Genomic DNA, 21,774 nt, shown 5'->3' on the forward strand with positions numbered 1-21,774 from the left:
TGACCTGACCCAAGATCGCTTAGTCTACTTGTGACCCGCCCCAGCCTTTAGCCCAAGTCGATCCAGTTGAATCGACACTAGACCCATTGATCGATTTGATTCAAGTAAAAAAAATTTTTTTGAATTTTTTGGTTTTTTTTTAATATTATTTTTTTATTTTGAATTTTATCATTAATATTTATGTATGTTAAAATGTTTAAATTTGGTTAGAATAAAATTTTGTTGTTTTTGTAATAATAATTAGCAAAAATAAAAACAAAAAAAGATAAATAAAGCAAAATATTGTTAAAATTTATGATAATTTTATTTAAATTTAGGATAAATCTTATAAAAAACAATAATAATAATTAATGATTATAATGTTAATAATGATAAAAACTAGTTTTTAACCTTTTATAAATTTTTTTTAAAAAATAAGAAAATTATTAATAAAATTAATTTAAAAATTAGTAAAAGTGAGGAAAAAAAATTTTTTATCCAACGATGAGATTCAAAGATATTCTAAATAGTGATACCTACGAAATCTCTAAACAAAAAGATTTTTTTTTTAAATACTATTCAAATATAGAAGTATTAATAAAAAGTTTTTAATACAATAAAAAAAATTTTGCTAAAAAATAGTAAATAAAAATTAACTAATTTGTTAAAAATAAAATAATAAAAATCAGAAAAAAAAAATTTTATCCAATGACGAGGTTTTAAAAGTATTCCAAGTAAAGATGCTTTACAAAATCTCTAGGTAAAAAGATTTTTTTAAATATTACTAATGTATTGAAATATTTATAGAAAATCCTCAATATGATAAAAATTTTTTTTCTTCAAAAATTCAAAAGTTAAAAAAACCAATAAATTAAAAAAAAAATGTGTGCATCAACATATTGTTATTTGCATTGTATACATGTTTTCATTTTTACAAAAAAGTAAATATGAACCCCTGATGATAAGATTCTAATGTATTTCGAGAAGTATTGCCTAAAAAATCTCTAGATGAGAAAGAATTATTTTAATATTACCAACATACTGAAATATTTTAAAAAATTTTTCTCAAATAAAACAAAACAACAATAATAATAATATAAAAAGAAAAAAAAATAAAATTTCAATAAACAAAAAAAGTCAAGGAAATTATTTTTCAAACATCGAAATTAAGGTTGTTTTTGTCAAATCAAAAGGTAACATATATTTAATTGGAACCGTTTTAAACAGACACTATAAGAGTGCTAATCTTTCTCTACACGTAAACAACTTTTGGGCCCAAAATATTTTTCAGACCCTAAAATCATCTTTTTAATAAATTTTCATTAATCTTAAAATTTTATTAAAAAGATTTATTTTAATAGGTGGTCAATCGCACCTAATCAAAAAAGATTGATGAAGATTTTATTTTTTTATTTTTATTTCCAAATTTAATGGATGATTTCAAAACCGTTACGACGCATATTATAACAACTCTTTCTCATTTATAGTTTACTTGTCTATTACCCAAATTGCTTAAAATTAAAGACAATTGTAAATGGTTTAAAGCTTAGATATAATGGCATTTCCTGCGATGTATAATTATAAATGTAAACCATTACATTAGGAAATACTTCTAGCAATTTCCCTTTATAATGATTTCTAACAAAGATCTCCATGGACATCAATAAGTAAGGTATGAGATGAGTAAAATATTTTTCATCCCCATTCTTGATTTTTTATATTATATTTATTTTTGTATTCATACTCAATAAATATTTTAAATTTATCTTTATTCCTATCTCCACATGTATTTAATAGTATAAAAAATTCCCATCTCCACATGTATTTAATAGTATAAAAAATTCCCATCTCCTAGCTTTTAAAAAATAAAAAATAAAATTTATTTTTTTTATTTTTATCTTATACATTTATGTATTTTTATAAATATATTTTTAAATAAAAATATATTAATTTTAATTAATCTAAAATAACATTTTATATTATTAAAAAAATTTATTTTATATATATATATATTGGATATGAAACAGTTGCTATATTATCTATCTCATATCTATATTCATTTTCATTTTTATCTTTAAAATTTAATACTTATCTTTATTTTTATTTGAATAAAAAATTAACTTCTTTGTCAAATTTAGATAAAATTGACATATTACTTTTTCCATGTGCTATGCCTCTATATTAATTCATTTATATAACTTCTTTGTCAAATTTAGATAAAATTGCACGAAAATAAAAATATATGAAAATAAGTACTCATGTTATCATTTATCTTTTTGTATGTTTGAAAATAGATCTCACATTTAAATTCATTTTATGTTTAAAAAGCATTTTCAATTCTCTTTCTATTTTTTTATTTTTATTTTTTCCCTTTCTTCTACTAGTGTTTTAAAAGCTAACATTTATATAAGCATTTATTTGTCATGAAAACTAAACAATTCTGAAAATAAATTTTTATATTTTCAACAAATATAGTTTTACAAATCTAGTTACAATCCTAATGTTATTATCCTTATGTAAAGAAAACATATGAATTGACTTTTACAATAAGACATGGGAGTTGAGGGCATAGTAAACTCAAGTTTCCCCATAATTGTGCAATAATATTAAGTAAATATATTTTAATTTTTATATATAATAATATTAAATAAGATATTTTATATCTCCATATTTTTAATAAAAATTATATTTTTAATCTTAAAAAAATTATTTTTTTAATAAAAATTACGTTTTTATTTTAAAAACGTCATTTTTATTGAATTCTAAAAATAAATTTCATATTTAAAAAAAATATACATTGTTTTGTCTTAAAAACATTAATTTTGGTGAATTCAGAAAAATATAATTTTTTATATTTTTAACAAAGATTATACTTTTATTTTAGAAATATCATTTTTTTCAATAAAGCTTGTATTTTTTATTTTAAAAATGTCGTATTTGTTGAATTATATATAGTACTTTTTTTTCATATTTACAATAAAAATTACGTTTTTATATTAAAAATATTATCTTTTTAATAAAAACAATGATTTTTTAATCTTAAAAATGTCGTTTTTGTTAAATTTTAAAAAATAATTTTTTTTTATATTTTTAATAAAAACTATGTTTTTTATTTTTAAAATGGTGTTTTTGCTAAATTATAAAAAAAAAAAATTTTTCATCTTAAAAAAAAAAAAACGTTGTTTTAATCATAAATTTTGAGAGAATTTCAATAACACCTTCTTAAAAATGTTATTTTGTTTAAAATATATTAATGAAAAATTATTTTCATAATATTTTATAAAAATTACTATATTTCTAAAATAAGTAACATTATTTATATAATTTAAAAATACAATTAAGTGAAACAAATTGGGAAAAAAATTTACGAGATCTTAAAAAACCTTAAGAGGAGTAAAATTTTTTATTCTCCTACTTTCCCATTTTCGACACTACTAGAAATTGTAAAAAAATTTAGTAATTACATTTCCTTGAACCAAATTAAAAAATAAATTATAAAAAATAAGTTTTAAGAGAAAATTTTATTTTCTCCTAGTCAAACGACTCCTTAATTAAACTTAATTTTCCTCTGATCTTTTTATTTTATGCATAAGTCTTTTTTAATTAAAAAATTAAACACTATTATTTTTTTAATATTTCATTACTTGTACACACGTTAAGATATTAAATAAAACGCTCCCACTCTGACAAACAAAACATCGCCTGCTTTTCTGCAACAAGTCTCCGCTGTAAGTCTCCCCTCTCTCCTTCCTTTTCTCATCAAAATCTCTCTTTTTTTCATCAATTTTGTTCGTAACCCACTTCCAATTACTTCTTTCTAATCAATTTTCTGCCTGTTTTTAGCTTTTAAGTTGGCCATATATCGATTTAATTTTATAGTTCGTTGACTTGGGCTTTACATACTATAAACATATTTAAATTTAATTCATTTTATCAGTAGGAAAATTAGAATTCTTGTATGAGTGCATAGGATGAGTTAGTGGAGAAAGGATTCATTATTGTATTTTTCTCGCGTTCTTTGTAAATAAAAAAAAAAAATTTGAACTGCTAATTTTAATAATCGAAATTCAAATCTTGATAATTTTAAATGTAGAAAAAATTGTTCAGCATAAAAAATTACTTGTATATGAATTTCTTATGATAAAAATTTGTTATTACCTGTTGGGGCTTTGGCACAAGAATCTGGTTTTCTAATTGCTTTCATGATTCATCAGGTCTAGGAAATGCTGAACAAAGAGATGAAGATTAGAGAAATTCCAGAGGTACTTTGGGGTCCAGGTCAGAGGACTGCAATTTCTCCCTGATTCAGGCTTAAAGAGAATTAAACCTCATATGGTTTCTTCAAAACACAATCCTTCTTTGCATCTTCTCAAAATTTTCATTGTTCCAGTTGTATGGATTGGAAAGAAGTTTCATTTTTTTAAGGGAAGAATGGAAGTGTAAGAGCTCTAAGTAACCAAGATTTACCAGATGCTTGGATTTAACTATGTGGGAAGCATCAGGAAAGATGCCAAGGCTGGTGTCAGTGTCTTAAAAGAAATACCCTTTTCTATTATGAGATATTTCTTTGTCTTTGTTTTCTTTTAAAAGAGATATTTAGAAAAGATTCAAAGTGCTGAAATTTAAATTGCAAACATGCTAAAAATTTATCTCAGATAATTGCATCAATTGAGTTAAAATTCGGATACTTTAGTTTTGCTTAAGGAAAATCATATGCGTAGTTGCTCATTCAAGGCTTTTCTTAGAGATATCTTATGTGTTTTTTTTTTTTTCCTTTTTTTTTTTTTTTCGATTTGGAAGGGAGGTTTTAACTCAATTCTTTGAGCAGGAGACATCACCATCACTCGAATGCTCAGAATGATTGTTGGCACTTCTTTTCTCACAGGACTGAGGTAGTTTCAAGGTGAATTCTATAGAAGAGAATTGTATTATAAGGTTCGTAGTCAAGGCAGAGGTTCAAGCCAGAAGCTGGGGATTTGCCATGACATTGCTTTGCTCCGAGATTTGAACAATCCCTCCGAGGTTTCAACTGTATTATGGTGCCAAACGTATCCAATCCTATCCCACTAATGCCTTCTCTGATAGTTGGTAAAGCACGCTTTGGCAAAGGAACTAATAGCGAAAGCAATTTATCTATGCAGATAAGTATTACAATTAAGCTTATATTAGGAAGCACAGTAAGAGGATTTTTACTGTACTTACCACCATGTTGGAGCATCATTTTGGCAATGGATCCAATACCATTTCGATACTCCAACGCAGTGGGAAAGAGTTCTCATTGCACTTCCAATGCAACCAAAGTGACCTAATTAAAAGATGTTAAACACTAAATAATGGCATGCAGTTAGCTTATCTTGCATCAACCTATGAAAACCTGAATAAAAGAACAACTGAAATTTAAACTAAGCATAATTTATCTTATTTTTCTCATCTAAGGTTTCAGATCAATTTAAAAGATATTCAAATAATTTAAAATCCAAAATGACCTGAACCTCCAGAATATCTCAAGATGTCGAAGTTTTTATTTTAGTTTTGAATAGCTGGTAATATAGCTTTAGCATACTCCAGGATCTGTATGATATCAGTTTCCCCAAACCTTTTAACTTGAGTAAAGAACTTCAAGTCCACACGGTCGGAAGTAGCATCAACTGTTCACAGGATAAGAGTTCAACAATTAAAAAACATCTTTTGATAAGGTAAACACTAGGGAAAACCTCAGTTCACACAATAGTTCTTTTCTTTTTATTTTTATTTTTTGGTGCATCTCATTTCACACAATGAACATTCAAGAAATGTAGCCTTATAAACTCAAACGTAACAGAAGAACATATTTGTAAACTACCTGTTATTGTAATGCTCCCATCAACCGGAGGTAAAGATGCCATATTCTCACTAGACATTGATGCTGACCTGATAAAAAAAGGGAAATGACATCAATTTTTTTATAGAACATGATTAGAGTTATCCTCAGATTTTGTCTATGCCTAATTTCCTTCTTAGGCAATTTTAAAGGTGCACAACAATTTTCTTTACATTAACAATTCAGACTTCACTTAGTGGTTTATTATATATTAACATTTGTTAACAACAATGATCTTTGTTCGGACCCATTACAATTCAATGACAGATCATTAACATAAAAAAAATGGAAAATCATATTCACCTATGTTGAACATCCAGTCCCATACGAGCAATGCCTCGAGAAAGCGCCTGGAATGTCAATTGTCAAAAATCTCAATAATCAAACAAATTTATTTGACAATTGCTCTATATCACTAATGATGCCAAAGAGAGCATTTATTTCCAAGCTTCTATTCTACAATTGACAAAAGTAAATACATTTCTAAAAGCAACAAAGATTCTTCCTTAAAGTTATACACAAATTTACAGAGAATTACCAAATAACAAAATTTACAGAAAACTTACACGAAGGTTTTTAAGTTCCTAGGGTTCTCCAATAAAATTAAAACATCTGTCAAAATTGCTAAGTCACAAATAATCCACTTAATGTTGCCATTAAACACTCACAAACTCTTCATCTTCTTTTCTTCTTCTATATATATATATATATATACACACACACACACACACGCACACATATACTTGAGTTCTTTGCTCTGTATCTCACTAGTAAGCTCTACACCAAAAACAAAGCCCCTCTGTAAGAAAATTTTACAATGCAAAACCCTTCCTCTGTCAGCAAAACTTATATTTTGATCTGAAAAACTAAAGTAACATAACAATCTGGTTTGATGTTTGATTTCTGATTTAGATGTGGGGTGAAACACGGGAAAGAAAAAACAAACAGAACAAAGGCTAAAAACAACTCAAAACAGAACACAATTCAAAGACAGTGTGTGCTGGAAATTCACTTAGGCATTTTATCAAACCCTGAGCAAGCAGTGCCATTAGTACACACAAACAGAGTATATGGTGCTTGGGAAGGACTCCTTGCAGCACTTACAAAATAGTTACAAAGTGTTTTTGACACTACACTTATAGCATAATGCCACATAAGCTACACATACTTCTAACTAAGCTAACAAATATATAAATACAACCAATCACAAAACTAGTCAGACTTTACAATCTATTTGCAGGCAATGTAAACTAAGACAACTCAAGCTACAAATGTCAATAACGAAAACCAAGTAGCAGCATACCATAAGAGTTGGTGATGACTCTTAACAAGATGAAGTTCTCTGCTTTTGGTGCAAGGTCTATAGCTGAGATGAGTGAGATGCAGAGCAAAGAAACACAAGTATAAGAAGAAGGGGGAAAGAGGATAAGCATGCTCTGTATTTTAATGAAGAGTGTTTGAGGGTTTAACTGCAAAAATAAATGTTAAGTTAGTTATTTGCTGACTAAGGTAATTTTGACAAATGTTCCAACTTTATTGGAGAACTCTACAAACTCATATAAGTTTTCCCCTCTATTCTATGTGAAAACATGTGCCAAGGATGCAATCTTTAATTGAACGCACCTAAAAAAGCATAGTATATGTATATGATGGATGATGATAAAAGTAACAAAAGGAAAGCTCTAAGGACTAAAATGATATATTAATCGCACTCAAGACAGAGTGTTGGATACAAATGTGTCCGATATGGGTATATTAAGAGGAATGTACTTCCATACTCATATCTATTGAATATAAGAAATATGGAAAGTCGAAGCAACATAACTTAAACAGGAAATTGTCAAAACTCCTAATAATAACAGGTGGATATAAGATTGAAAGGGACACTAAAAATTACATTATGCATGTCATTTACAAGTACACAGAGTCACTCATGCTTGCGAGGGGAGATACCTGTAGCTGTAACATTTGGGCAGAATTAGCATCTTCTGTTTGATTAATTGAAACGCTTAACGGTCCAGATAATGTCTTGTTCAATGACCATACAGCAATACCAGTGGCTATTGCTTCCGTACCTTGTGCACTGCGGTTTAAAGGTGCTCCTGCCTTAACGATAGCAACAGCTTCTACCCGAGTACCACTGTATCAACATGATTACGGGAATGAATGAAAAATCAGACTCGAAATTACCAAATCAAAACAAAATGGATATCTCACACCCACCTTCGGTTTTCAACTGTTAGAGTAAAATGGCGACAATAGTTTTCGGCGTTGCAACCCCTTGCCGGGACATTAACAGGTGGAGGGAACGTTGACGTCGACGGAGGAGCATTATTACTCCCCCTAATGATGCCATACTCTAATGTTGGTGGTTTGTCAGCCGCTTTCACTGATGGGCATAGCAGCAGAAAAGTTAAAGCAAAAGCCATTGCTCCCTTGAGTTCCAAATTGCGAACTTTCTTCATGCTTTTGGGAAAAACAACAAGTCCAGTCTGCGGAAAAAAAGAGTGAAAGAAGTTTAAAGTACAAAAAATGGAATTCTGGTTGAAGAACGGAGATCAGATAGATCTCTCAAGTTCTTCCTTATTCTCCAATTTAGATTGGGTCTCTCCATATACATACACGAGTAATGCTAGATGCTAGCAGCATTTCTCATGTATGTATATAGAGATTAGCGTCAACCTAGTTTTATTATAAAATTAGGTTGACGCTAATCTCAAATGTATGATTTGTACAAAAATTCGTTGCATTTTTATTATAAAACTAGGTTGACGCTAGTTTCTATATAAATACAGGAGGAATGCTAGCGTCAACCTAATTTTATAATAAAATTAGGTTAACGCTAATCTCAAATGCACAAATGGTACAAAAATTCAGTGTATTTTTGCGGATAGATTGAACAAATTATTTATCTTGAATTTTCGGATAAAGTTTATTTGAAAGAAGTTTTAGAAGAAAATTAATTAGAATGGAAGGAAACGCTAAGGTACTTATTGGGACATGGGACATGGGAGTCTCTAGCTTTTCTCTTGGGATCAGTAGGAGAAAAAACAGTGTAAACCATAACAAAGGTTCCAATAATTTCTGCACCCAAACCAGTACCAGTGCTGTAGCCATCTGCAAGAGTGTTGGCTCCACCTCCATTCCTATTGTAGTATGATTTTTGGAAAGCCTTAACCAGGCCAACCCCACAGATGGCTCCCAAGGACTGAGCCACCATGTAAGCAAGGCTCGGATCAATGAGACCTTGCGAGCCAACAACAGACCGAATGTCACTGCTGGGTTAATGCGCCCCCCTGTTGTTGCATGGCCAGAAAATTTTGTCAATTAAGGTCAGAAATCAATTGACCAAATTAATAGATTAAAAGATATAGAATAAATCAGCTTCTTTTTTTTTTGGGGGGGAGGGGGGGTGGTGGGTAGGGAGTAGGGAGTAGGAAAATTTGTTGAAATTTTTTCGTGGAGCTTGCCATGGAAAAATACAATGAAACAATAATTTTTTTAATATATTTAGCAATTCATTAGGCTTTGAGCTCATAACAAAAATAACCCTTTTTGGTTTTGCAAATTTTAATCTCTTTTCTTATATTTTAAACTTCAAAACTTCCTATTAAAAGCTTAAGATTTAAACTGAAAGATTAATTCAATTAATTTGTTCAATTATTTTTAAAATATTAATTTAAATCTCAACACTTATAATTCATTTTTCTATCCCAAATCACGATCTCTTTGTAAAGAAAAAACCTTAAATTTTGACCATTGAAGTGTTATTAGACTATGAAACCCAAGGCAAAGAAAAAGGGATATAATGAATTAACATACCAGAAATACCAGCAGTGCAGTAAACAAGAATGAAGATCATGCCACCAAAGGCCCAAGCAATACCAAGAACACCCACACCAGCACAGGAGTCAGAGGAGATGGCAATCTGGTTCTTGTATCCAATCACAGTCAAGACTGCGATGTAAAGGAGGGGCAGAGTTGCAATGAACTCAGCTATCAAAGCCCTGTATAATGACCATTTCTTCAGCTCTGCTGCATCAATCAAAGGTGCTGGCGGAGGGTCAACATAGTCCTTAGCATGAAACGAGCCATGCTCTCCTTTCTTTGCCATGCCCTAGCAACTGCTAAATTGGGTTAAAGAACAAAATGAAAATTGGATTTGCAAATGCTAGGACAGGAGAGAGAGTGCTTTGTTAGAAATGAGCATAGGCTATGACGGCGTGGGGGTGTATATGGATACGCAATCTAGTTGACGTAACTAATCTACCACTTTCGTTAGTTTCCTTGTTGAAATTGTTTTGATTTCGTTATAATAGGATTTTTTACGTTACATGCCAATGATAAAACAATATTCATTATTAGTGAAGGCAATGATATACGCTAGAAGTATGAAATAAAAATAAAAATAAAAATTGATTCGAAGTTATAGATTTTGGTTAGATCTGAATTGATTTTTTTTTATTTGATTCGGATCAAATTTAAATATTAAATATTAAAAATAAAAATTGGGTTTTGATTTCAATTGAGATTTGATTACAAAAGGGGGGGGGGGAGGGGTGGCATTAAGGATAAAGGATGCTGGAAATAGTGAGGCAGCAACAAAACTAAATAAAGCAGTTTATGTACAGTTCCTATAATATGAATAGTAGTCCAAGGCACTGTAGAAGCGTAGAGAAAAAGAAAAGGAACAGTTAAACTTAATAACTCAGATTTTTAATAAAAGATATAAATAGGCAAATATCAACTAGTCATTCCTGGGGTAGGATTCCTAAATTTATGGGACATAAGAATAAGGGCCAATGTTATAGACTAAAGACTATATAGAAGCCTAATAGGCTGACTAGATAGAAAACCCAATGAACCAGAACTGAAGCCCATAATGTCACTGAATTACCTCTGTCCTCTGGACTTGGAAACTTGATTGAACTCATAAACTATTAGTATAATACTTGCCTGCTAACTACAAACAAGTTACATTGGACCAGAACTTTTTTAATGAAGAAACCATGATCTAAGAAAGCTACTGTCGTGCCATCACCCATGTAGTGAAGATTTAGGGCTTCTTGAGTTCTTTATTTCTATGAAAATATTTTGAGTGGCTAACCATCTTTTCTATTCCCAGAGTCAATTACTTTCAGCCTGCAATTTTCCTATGTTTTCATTGAGGTTCTCCATTATGTGCAATAAAAAATATATATATAAATTATTATTTGAAATTCTTGTTTATTCTCTTAGTGTTGTGTGGCCGCTTTGTAGGTGCAAAAACATCTATTGTCCTTTAAACTTGTATTCTATTTGTTTTGTCGCTTGCTGTGGTATTTTCCGGTATCATTCTGGCATTCACTGAGGACACTGCCAGAGCTGTGAATGTAAGTTCCATATTCGTAGTTCAACTATTGCATAGGCCATAGTTTCATGCTATGTAGTCTTTTGCACAAGAATCCTTTTGAAACATGGTTAATATTGTCGTTAACATACAAATTTGAAGTCCGTTCAGCTGGGCATGTAGTTGGGGGTCTTGATGTTTATGTTAGATTCATTGGCAATATTCAATTTTTCTGGCATTATGCAGAAGAAGCAGATGAGTGAATATGGATAATCTCAGTTTTTTAAATTGGTAATAGTTGAGGCAAGTGGTTGGTCATTGTGCACAGTAAGCTATACGTAAACACAGAAAGCCATATGAAAATGATAGCTAGCACTGCCAGAGACAAATGGAAGTGAAAGAGTTCCAAGAAACCAATATCTACCAGATGCTTGGATTTAACAACTACGTGGGATGTATAATGTAATACAGCTCACTTTAAAAAATTATTCAAGTAACTTGAAATACAAAATGATATTAACCTCCAAAACAACCAAAATGTCAAAAGTTTTATTTTATTTTTTTTTACAAAAAATAATATCTAAAAACAAGGAAATAGATAGATGATGTTGGAATTTGAGTTTCAAAACTGTGTAGATAACATCTCTGAGTGATAATTACATGAACTAACTGAATTAAACTTCAAGGTTTAATTCAGTTTTCATTCAGAATGGCTGTTAACATGGATTTAGCACCCTCCAGGATTTGTATAACATCAACTTCTCCAAAACTTTCAACTTCAGTCATGAACTTCAGGTCCACCTTAAAAGTGCCATTAACTGTAACTGTTATTTGGCTCCCATCAATCTCACTAGACATTGACACAGGCCTGATATAACAGAGAATATAACAAGATTAGAGTAATCCTCAGATTTCGCCTATGCCTAATTCCATTTTTAGGAAATTTTGAAAGTGCACAACAATTATGTTTACCTAGTTATATGTATAAATTAACAATTCAGACTTCACTTATATATTACAGTAACATTTGTCAACAAAAATTATCTTAGCTTGGATGCATATCCATTGAATAACAGATCATTAACATAAAAATAATGGAAAATAGTAATCACCTATATTGAACAGCGAGGCCCATGCGAGCAATGCCTTGAGAAATAGCCTGGAAAGTCAAATTGTCAAAAATATCAATAATCAAATAAATTTATTTGACAATTGCTCTATACTCTATAGCACTCATGATATTAAAGTGAGCATTTTTTGGCCAATAAGAAAATGGTGCTTCACTGGGATGTCATCATAGCACCGTTTAGGCTCAGGACCGGTGGTCAGCCGTTTAAGTCCTAATTTAACCTAACCTATAGGAAGGGACCTGCCATTTGAGCATCAGTGGACCCTTCGGACACCACATCATCCAACAAATATACAGAAAAGTACCAAATCTCGTATGAAAAATGTACCAAGGAAGCAAACTATAACTGATACTAACAAAAAAAATGCATATCATAGACATATATATGACAGATGATGATAAAGTAGGTAGAAACAAGCTGTTCTTTCATAGCAAACATTCATTATTCATGTCATTGACATTGCACAGAATTACTCATGCATGTGAGGAGAGATATTACCTTTAGCTGCAACATTTCTGCAGGTTCAGCACCAGAAGCATTAATTGAAATGCTTAACCGTCCAGATTTTGTCTTATTCAATGACCATTCAGCAAAACCAGCGGCTATGGCCTCGGTACCTGGTGCAGTGCTATTTAAAGGTGTTCCTAACTCAACGGCCACAGCCTCAATGCGAATTCCACTTCATCAGTATGGACAAGAAATGAAAGAAAATTCAGAATCAGAAATTACCAAATCAAAACAAAATCAATGGAAAATGGATTTCACACCTACCTGGGGTTTTCAAAACTGAGAGTAAAATGGCGACAGTAGTTTCCGGTGTTGCAGCCGCTGGTCGGATCATTAGCAGGTGGAGGGTGAGTTGACGTCAACGGAGGACCATTATTATTCTTCGAAATGATGCCATACTCTAATGTTGGTGGTTTATCAGCTGCTTTCACTTGTTGCAGCAGCAGCAGCAGCAAAATCAGAACAAAACCCATTGTTTCAACAACTTTCTTCATGTTTTTGGGAAACACAAGTCCAAACTGCATAAAAAGAGTGGAGAATTTTGAAGTACAATTTTTGTGCGACGTTGACAGACAAAGCAGGCGGGATAACTACAATTTTTGAAAGAGTTAATTACAGACAAAAGGTACTTGAAGTATGTGAAATTATCAAATTTGGAACTGAACTACAAACATGTACAATTTAGCTACCTCAACTTTAAAAATGTACAATTGCCAGATCTGGTCTTGAGTAGGGGTGAGCAATTCAGTTTGGTTAATTTAATTATAAAAATCTCAAAACCAATTTAATCCAATAAGTTTATTAAAAAACCAAATCAACCGATTAAAGCAATAAAATCGAAATAAGCTTATAAATATATCGTGTTTTCGGTTTTTAAATGAAATTAAAAAAAAAAATGAAACAAGATTATGAGTGTCACTTCTGTAAGTAAATGAAGTCCCAACACAATAAAAGAAGTTCACTGAAATGCCAGCATTTTAGAGTTGGCTATGGCGGAATATAGAAAACAAAGACAATTGCTAGAGATCCACCCACACAAAGAAAGTTATAAACTAAGTGCTATGTCAAGGCTTAAAACATTAAACATTCGTTAAATGAAAGAAAAGGAAACGTTAAGAGAAGATTAATTTAATATACCATATTATTAAAAATAAAGGCCATTCACAACTCAAAAAGAACGAAGTTTCAACGGTTCATTCAAAGATGATGGTAGTAAAACACAATTCAGAAGAGAGAAGAATGAAGGAAAAATGCAGATTTCTATTTTTTTTTGTTTACATTTTGCTTTTAGAAGCATTGAAAAAATGCAATCATACACCCAATCAGAACACAAGAATCAAACAATCACACCAGAAATCATAAATCCAGAAACAATAACATTAAAAACTAGACATTACTGTCCAACCAGACATACCAGGCTGAGAGTCGAGCAAGGGATAAGAGGCGTGAGGGCTGACACTTGAGAGGGGCCTGAGAGGCGTGAAGGTAGAGGGGAATGTGAGGCGTGAAAGCTGAGAGGACAGAAACATGACGGTTGAGAGAGGGCTGAGAGGGCTGAGAGGGCTGAGAGGCCGGAGCCATGAGAATCGTTGGGTGAGAGTCAGAGAGGGACAGAGGGCTGAGAGGCGCGCGTGAGAGAGAGAACGAAAACGAAGGGAAGGTAATCTAGGGTTTCATATCATTAATGGGTGTGTTAATTTTTTATTTTTTGTCAGTTCGACGACCAATTACATAGCCTAAACTAATCCCTTAATCGACAAAATCGGTAAATTCGAAAAAATCAAATTCGATTTAATTAAATTTTTGGTTAAAACCATTTAGTTGCCATATTTTTTTACGTTTTGTGGATGTTTTCATTTGCTTAAATTTGGAAAATTATGAGATGGTTTTTGATGTTTCGATTGTTGCTAGATATTTGGGAAAAGGAATTTTAATGAGATAAAATTGATTCGTGGAGAAAAAAAAATGGAAGATATTGCATTGTATGTTGTTTCTTTAGTCGAAAAATGCAAAAAAAAAAAAAAAGAGTTTGGATAGTTTGAAGTTTTTTTTTTTTTTTAGGTATTTTAAAGATGGACTTTATTTGGGAAAAAAATTTTAAAACAAAATTTGAGATGAATGTTTGTTGTTTTGATTTTTGTTAGAGATATGGGAATAGGAATTTCGGTTAGTGAGAAAATTAGAGAAAGCACGAGAAAATATGAGTTTGGTTAGTGTGAATGTTGGTTTTTTTAAGTATTTTAAAAGATGGACATTTTTTAAAAAAATTAAAAAGCAAGTTGAGATTTCAGTGAGATGGGATTGATTTGCTTGAGAAAAATAGAGAATTAGGTTCTTTGATTAGTGAGAAAATGAAGGAAAGTGTAAGAAAATTTGGATTTGATCAGTGTGAAGATTGTTTTCATTTTTTAAGCATTTTAAAAGATGGAATTTTTTTTAGAAAAAAAAAAAGATTAGTGAGAAAATGAAGGAAAGTGAAAAAAAAATCCGGAATTGGTTTGTGTAAGATTGTTTTTATTTTTTTTAAATATTTTAAAAGGTTAAAAATTTTGCATTCTAAGTTGTTTGGTTAGTGAGAAAATAGGGAAAAAAGCAAGAAAATCTGGATTTGGTTAGTGTGAGGTTATTTTTATTTTTTTAAGTATTTTAATGATGGATTTTTTCTATAAAAAAAAAAAAAAAGCAAGTTAGATATGGGTTTTTGTTGCTTTGATTCTTGTTAGAGATTTGGAAAAGGAATTTTAATGAGATGAGATTGATTACGAGAAAAAGAGGTAGGATTTTGCATCATAGGTTGTTTGGTTAGTGAAAAAATGGAGAGAAAGTGTAAGAAAATTTAGGTTTGGTTAGTGGGAAGGTTTCTTTTATTTTTCAAAGTATTTTAAAGATGAATTTTCTCGGGAAAAAAAAAAGAAAAAGCAAGAAAGAAATTGAATACATACCTATAAGAAGATTGAACAATCTTTGATGGAGCCCAAAGTGGTACGTTCCAAATAAAGTTTTTGCACTTGCACTTTATATAGAGGGTTTAAGGAAAGGAAAGATAGGAATATTCTAAACCCGTGTTTTCTACCCCATGGAGCAAAGGAAAAGAAAGACAGCTATCACATCTTTGAAAATGCAAGGTGACATTTCCAAAAACAAATCCTCACATATAACAGACAACCAGGTGCTCAAATGAATTGATTAAAATATTTTTAAAAATAAGTTTTTTACCCGTGCACGGTTCATATATGAAAGAAATAGGTGTTTCCACCCAATCAATTTCATTTCGTTTAATTATTATTTCATGGCCGCGTATGTTTCGGCTGAGTAATGGAAAACCTTTCTCATATGAATTCAATTTTTATTTTAGTAGGAAAAAGTCTTTTTTTTTTTTTTAACAATGTCTTTGTCATTTGATTTTAATAATCCTTCGTTTGATAAGAACAGATTTGATAAATATTGATAATTCACGGAGTATTAAAACGTAAAATTTCTTTAAATAATGAACTATTGGTTTTGAGTCATCTTCGATGATGAATTAATAATTCGAAGAGCTTTTTTTTTTTTTTTGGTAGATTTTTGATAAACCAGCACTTATATATAGACGTAGGAGAATCTATTTGGAAAGTAAGAAGCCCCTTCGACATTTTTCCACGTGCAAAGGATTCTCAATGTGAAAGCACAGAGACAAAGGGTTGATTTTTGAATAGGAAAAAAATGGATCCGGTATTTTTTATATTTATAATAATATTTAATTTAATTAATTAAAAATCTATAGATAATTTTTTAGATTCAAAATTTTGTTTTTATCACTAAATATCTATATTTTTATTTATTTATTAAGTTTATATATTTAATACCAAAATCTTGATTTGATTTTTAATTTCATAAATTGAAAGCACAAAAATTTTAAAATAAAAAATACAATTTATCAACAAAATTTTCAAATAACTTTTTGACCTCTATTTTATTTTAGAAAAGTATATTAGTAAATATTTAAGACATTGAAATTTTTAATTAAATTCATTTCATAATTTTAATTGCTTAATTGATATAACAAAGAAATTTGTTATAAAAAAATGTTTACATATAATCCAAATGTAGTAAGTATTTATAAATATGAGGAAAAATAAGACAAATAGAAAATTAAATATAACTGAAATTTAATAATGAAGTTGATGAAAAAATAAAAAAAAATTGAAATTAAAAACAAAAATGTGATTTAGGAAGGCAAATTGAGAAAAGTTTGTCAAATTCTAAACCATTCATTAATTCCCTAAATGTTTATCTTATCTATGCATACGCCTATGATAAGAAAGTTCCATTCATTACAAAAAATAAATAAATAAATAAATAAACTCCAATTTAAAATTTAGTTTAGAGTAGAATAATAAAACTTATATATGTTAATAAAAAATTACATGAAAATAAAGAAATGAAATTTTTAAAAAAAATAAATCACATACTTTAAGAAAATGAAAAAAATATTTTTTTTCTGAAAATATCCATTATTTATTTTTATTGATCCTATAAATTATTGTAAAAAGAAAAAGAAAATATAAATAGGAAAATTTAGGAGTGGAAATAGAGTTTTAAAAAAGAAATATGAATAAAAAAATATTTTTAAATGAAGAATTTAAAAAACTCTATATAGAAAGAGTAAAGAATTGAGGTTTCGATGAAATACAATAATAAAAATTTATTATGTTTTCAATTCTTTATCAAATTCTTTAAAATGTAAATAATTGAGTATGTTTTTATCCATTTATTTAAATGGTTTTTTTTATGAAGATTTAAAAAATGAATTAGGATCGATTTTTTTAAGTATTTAAACCAAAATTTGTAAATAGTAATTCATGCATACGCTTATTAATTTAAATAAATTTAAATATTTTAAATGGATTTGAATAATACTAAATAAAGTAAATAATTATATATCCTTTTATCTATTTTCAAATTAATATTTGAATACTTATTATTATTTAATGATTTAATTTAAAAGTTTTTAATATTTGATTATAATATATAATATAATTATTTATTATTATTCTATGTTTCATCCAAAAAAACCTATCCACATAAGTGTTTATGTAAGCAAATTTTATCAGGTTTTTATGTATGTTGTAATATAATATTATATATAATATGATATGTTATGATATATGATAAATTGATATGGCTTTTTGCTGTCTTGATTTTTTTTTTCTAGAAATATAGGATTTATCTTAATGCAAAAAATATATATAAAAAATTATTTAAATAAAACTATCTACTTCAGAGATTTTTTTATCGTTTTATTCTTTGGAATTTCATTATATATTGTATGGTTTATAAATTTAATATAAATTTCATCTGACAATGATAATTTGATTTTTAAGATTAAAAAAAGTAGATGTATGAATTATTTATAAATAATAATTATTTTTTCAAAAAATATTTAAAACATTTTTTAGCACAAATAAAGTAAATAGATGTATGCATTATTGACTTATGGATTATTTAAAACAAATTCAAAAAATCATAAACAAAAGCAATTATTTTTTTGTATGAAAACAGAATATTATATAAAAAAAAAAATTAAAGCTGTAATTTACTCTGCTTCCATAACTAATTAATAGGGCTAACAATTTTAAATAAAACATAGTTATACAATATTAAAATATTATAGAAATAAATTAAAACGATACATTTTAAATTTTAAATAAAAATTATGCATAAATTAAAATATATATAATTTATATTTAATATGTTGACTCGAATCATATTTTACACTTGTTATACATTAAATAAATAAATACAAATATACAAATAATTAGCTTTTAAATGTTTGTTCTCGTTTGAATATTTTCTTCTAGGATAGGTTAAACTAATCTTTGGTCAAAAATTAAAACTTGCCAGGTTGTATGGATGAGGATTGCATGAGAAATAAAGTAAAGGAAATGGTTAATTAATTGTCAGACAAGCAAAATTTGTGAAACCATTGATTCAATCTAGCTAGACTTGATAATTTGTGTTATAATATCATGTAAAATATTATATTTATATCATATTTTATACAAAAATCACATATCATAATTTGTGTCGATATGAAAACATAAAATATAATTTTTTATTTTATTAAACTTATTTATAATTTTTTAAAAATTTTAAAATATTTTATTTTTATATTTTTTATTCGTATCATTTTCATATTATATATTTTAAATTATTAGATCTAAATCCATCATTAAAAAGTTGGTACCTAATCTTTAACAAAAAAGGAAAGGTATTGGTAGCTTAATCTTGACTTAATTATGAAGACCAAAGCTTAAATTTAATTATTCTCTTTGTTTCCTTTTTTTCTTAATTTTTTTAGATGTTTCAAAAATATTTTTTTTATTTTTTTAATATGTTTCAAAAATATTTTTTATTTTTTTAATATCCAAAATTTTTACTTTTTTATATTAAAAATTATGAAATTTTAATTTTATAAAAAATTTAATTTTAATATTAAATAATTGAAATAAAAAATTTTTAAAGTCATCTGCAAATCAATATAAGACAAATAAAAAGAAACGAATAAAGTATTTATAAGCTTTCAAGTATTATAAAATGAAATGTCTCTTTCTACTTTCTACAATCAAAATATTTTTAAAATCTGTTTGGATTCAAACACATATTGATATGGAATGTGATTCGATCACTTTTTCCTAAATTTACAAAAACAAATTAACAATACCTTTTGAAAACCATTGATTACCTGATCTTTAACAAAAAAGGAAAGGTTGGTAGCTTAATCCGTGACCTAATCATGAAGACCAAAGCTTAAATTTATTTATTTATAAGCCTTTTAATGTTATAAAATGCAATGTCTCTTTCTACTCTCTACATTAAAAATATTTTAAAACTATGTTTGGATTCAAGCGTGTCTTGGAGTGTGATTTGATCACTTCATGTTAAATTTTCAAGAATAAATTAACAATACCTATTGAAAACTATTATTGAAAAATTACTAATAAATTAAGTGTGGGACACAATCAATTTATTCTGATATAAAATATTTTTGTTTTAAAATTTTTTAATAATTAATTTTAATAGATCCAAAATATAAAAAATAATTTTATTTTATGCATAAATTTATTGAAATTAATCATTAAAAAATATATATAATGTAAATTTTTTTTATATAAGTTGATTCTTTATCATTAAATGTAATATATATATATATATATTAAAATATCATTTCCCTGTGCTATAGAAAAAGAATTAGAGGCTGTGGAGTTGGAGAAGCATTTGCATGTGATTAATGCCACGGTCCAAGTGTTCGTTCATTATAAAAGTCAATAATATTAAAAAAATACTGGAAATTAAATACCTTCTAATATAATTAAGTTTCTAGAATAAGAAACGGCATTTTTACTCCACCCAAATCTAGCTTCTTTTTTTTTTTTTTAAAAAAATTATAGTGAGTGTTTGAATGTTGACTAAGGATGGTCTTAGATATTTGGTTACAACGGCGAAGTAAATAAAAAATTAAAAAAGATATGTTTAAAAAAATGGTTTGAGATTGTCCTAATCTTGCATTTGCATCTGCCATTGGTTCATTCTTATATGTGCAAAAATAAATTTATGAGATTAAACTACAATTACAAGCAAATTTTTTTTTGTTTAATTTAAATTATTCATTCACGAATTAATTTTCAAAAAGTCAAAAATTTGATCCCTAACATGTGCAAATATTTTTCCTTTAATTTCTATTAGGCTTTAGTTCCTATGTAAAAAAATATATTTCTTTATTAACATATATATATATATATATACAAAAATTTTTAGACAAATAATAATATTTTAAAAAAATGAGCTTGTTATTTTACTTATGTTGAATAACAAGAAATTGATTTTTTAAAGATGTTCAATCTGGAAGAATCAAAGATTCCTAAGAGTTTTATTAAACAGTTTAGACCATACCACCCACAAAACCATTTCCGGTTTTCTTCGTAGAAAAGGACCACTCCCAAAGGAAAGGTCGCTTAAATTATTCCTGCCTTTCTAAACTACTAGTTTAATTAATGTCACTTAAAAGACGTGACATTCAACTTGAAAAGAAGTACAAGGAAATTTTTTATGTGCTCCATGTCCTAGGAACCTGTTAATAATTCAAAAATGCAGTTGTGGTTGTCAGCATTTGTTAGTTAAGAAGTTTACATAAGCTCGTAACTTTTGTAATGGTTCCAAAATGCAGTTGTACACTGCATTTTTGTTACTTTTAACTAGTTTTGTTTTTCAAATTTGAAAGTATGGTGGTTAAGCAAAGTGTTGGTTGGATATAATAATTTTAAATATAATATGAATAAAAAATATAAAAATAACATAATTTAAAATTTTAGTAATAATTATATAAAAATTTTAAAAATTTTAAAAATTTTAAAAATTTTAAAAATATATTTTATATTTTTATATCGACATAAATTATAATATATTATTTCATATAAAATATAATACGAATATATAAATTTTAATATTTTATATTATATAAATATATGTTAATTATAGATCCAATATTTTTTTAAGAGTATTTATTATAATATACATAATTATTGATAAATTTATTAATTTTATTTACTAAAAAATATTTTTTAAAAAATTTTAAAAATGTTCAAAAGAAAAAAATTTTCAATCTTTTGACTATTTGTAAAGATTTATTTTCTCAATCTCGCCTAATCTTGATTGCGCATTTTCCTTAGGGATGGCATCGGGTCGGTTCGGAACGAGTTTTGCTCGCCTCGAACCCGACCCGATTTTATGATTTATTAAACCCGAACTCGATTTTACTCGATTTTTTTATACTCGAACCCAATTTGACCCGATATTACGTAAATCGTATCTGATCTGATCAGACCCGAAATTAATAAAATATTATTTTTTAAATATAAAATATTATTTTTAAATATAAATATTTAAAAATATAATTATATAAATATATATAATTAAATAATTAATTAAAA

General features: G+C 27.8%; 2 protein-coding genes and 1 long non-coding RNA gene across 10 annotated transcripts; 1 reads left to right on the top strand and 2 right to left on the bottom strand.

Moving 5' to 3' along the window:
- The first annotated feature begins 3,622 nt into the window (after positions 1-3,622).
- On the top strand, positions 3,623-5,230 carry LOC111297215 (uncharacterized). 3 transcript variants are annotated; one of them, XR_016325961.1, is made up of 3 exons: positions 3,623-3,707; positions 4,194-4,500; positions 4,808-5,230. It is a non-coding gene; the product is annotated as an uncharacterized LOC111297215 (long non-coding RNA). The 3 variants fall into 3 exon arrangements; XR_016325962.1 differs by having other exon boundaries at positions 4,194-4,418; positions 4,780-5,230; XR_016325963.1 differs by having other exon boundaries at positions 4,194-4,418.
- Positions 5,231-5,375: 145 nt separating this feature from the next.
- On the bottom strand, positions 5,376-10,046 carry LOC149515768 (uncharacterized). Of its 3 annotated transcripts, none has more exons than XR_016325959.1 (8): positions 9,662-10,046; positions 8,942-9,135; positions 8,063-8,331; positions 7,793-7,979; positions 7,143-7,308; positions 6,143-6,189; positions 5,822-5,889; positions 5,376-5,627 (listed from the first exon to the last, which is right to left on the bottom strand). XR_016325959.1 is itself a non-coding variant. In XM_089740740.1 (7 exons), the coding sequence occupies exons 1-7, from the start codon at positions 9,951-9,953 to the stop codon at positions 5,506-5,508; spliced, it is 1,179 nt and encodes a 392-aa protein (XP_089596866.1). In that variant the 5' UTR covers positions 9,954-10,043; the 3' UTR covers positions 5,376-5,505. The 3 variants fall into 3 exon arrangements, 1 of the variants encoding a protein (XP_089596866.1); XR_016325960.1 differs by having other exon boundaries at positions 7,143-7,205; positions 9,662-10,044; XM_089740740.1 differs by lacking the exon at positions 7,143-7,308 and having other exon boundaries at positions 9,662-10,043.
- Positions 10,047-11,684: 1,638 nt separating this feature from the next.
- On the bottom strand, positions 11,685-15,928 carry LOC111297079 (uncharacterized). 4 transcript variants are annotated; one of them, XM_022891675.2, is made up of 6 exons: positions 15,748-15,928; positions 14,220-14,316; positions 13,070-13,323; positions 12,797-12,977; positions 12,281-12,327; positions 11,685-12,036 (listed from the first exon to the last, which is right to left on the bottom strand). In XM_022891675.2, exons 3-6 carry the CDS (start codon positions 13,297-13,299, stop codon positions 11,862-11,864), a joined length of 633 nt encoding a protein of 210 aa, XP_022747410.2. In that variant the 5' UTR covers positions 13,300-13,323; positions 14,220-14,316; positions 15,748-15,928; the 3' UTR covers positions 11,685-11,861. The 4 variants fall into 4 exon arrangements, with proteins under 4 accessions (XP_022747410.2, XP_089596869.1, XP_089596868.1 ...); XM_089740743.1 differs by lacking the exon at positions 14,220-14,316 and having other exon boundaries at positions 15,748-15,927; XM_089740742.1 differs by lacking the exon at positions 15,748-15,928 and having other exon boundaries at positions 14,220-14,804.
- Positions 15,929-21,774: the final 5,846 nt, after the last annotated feature.

The sequence above is a fragment of the Durio zibethinus genome, chromosome 12 (genome assembly GCF_047325235.1).
Source record: "Durio zibethinus cultivar Kanyao isolate XHJ-2024 chromosome 12, ASM4732523v1, whole genome shotgun sequence".
Classification (NCBI taxonomy): Eukaryota; Viridiplantae; Streptophyta; class Magnoliopsida; order Malvales; family Malvaceae; genus Durio; species Durio zibethinus.

What these genes read in the sequence shown, in the direction of transcription:
- LOC149515768 (XM_089740740.1), bottom strand. Translation starts at nt 9,953, where the DNA reads ATGGCAAAGAAAGGAGAGCATGGCTCGTTTCATGCTAAGGACTATGTT. An exon ending in CTAACAGTTGAAAACCGAAG is followed by an intron (nt 7,980 to 8,062) that starts GTGGGTGTGAGA and finishes ATGTTGATACAG; the next exon opens with TGGTACTCGGGTAGAAGCTG. An exon ending in GGACTGGATGTTCAACATAG is followed by an intron (nt 5,890 to 6,142) that starts GTGAATATGATT and finishes TTTTTTTATCAG; the next exon opens with GTCAGCATCAATGTCTAGTG.
- LOC111297079 (XM_089740741.1), bottom strand. Translation starts at nt 13,329, where the DNA reads ATGCAGTTTGGACTTGTGTTTCCCAAAAACATGAAGAAAGTTGTTGAA. An exon ending in CTCAGTTTTGAAAACCCCAG is followed by an intron (nt 12,978 to 13,069) that starts GTAGGTGTGAAA and finishes ATACTGATGAAG; the next exon opens with TGGAATTCGCATTGAGGCTG. An exon ending in CAGAAATGTTGCAGCTAAAG is followed by an intron (nt 12,328 to 12,796) that starts GTAATATCTCTC and finishes TTGACTTTCCAG; the next exon opens with GCTATTTCTCAAGGCATTGC.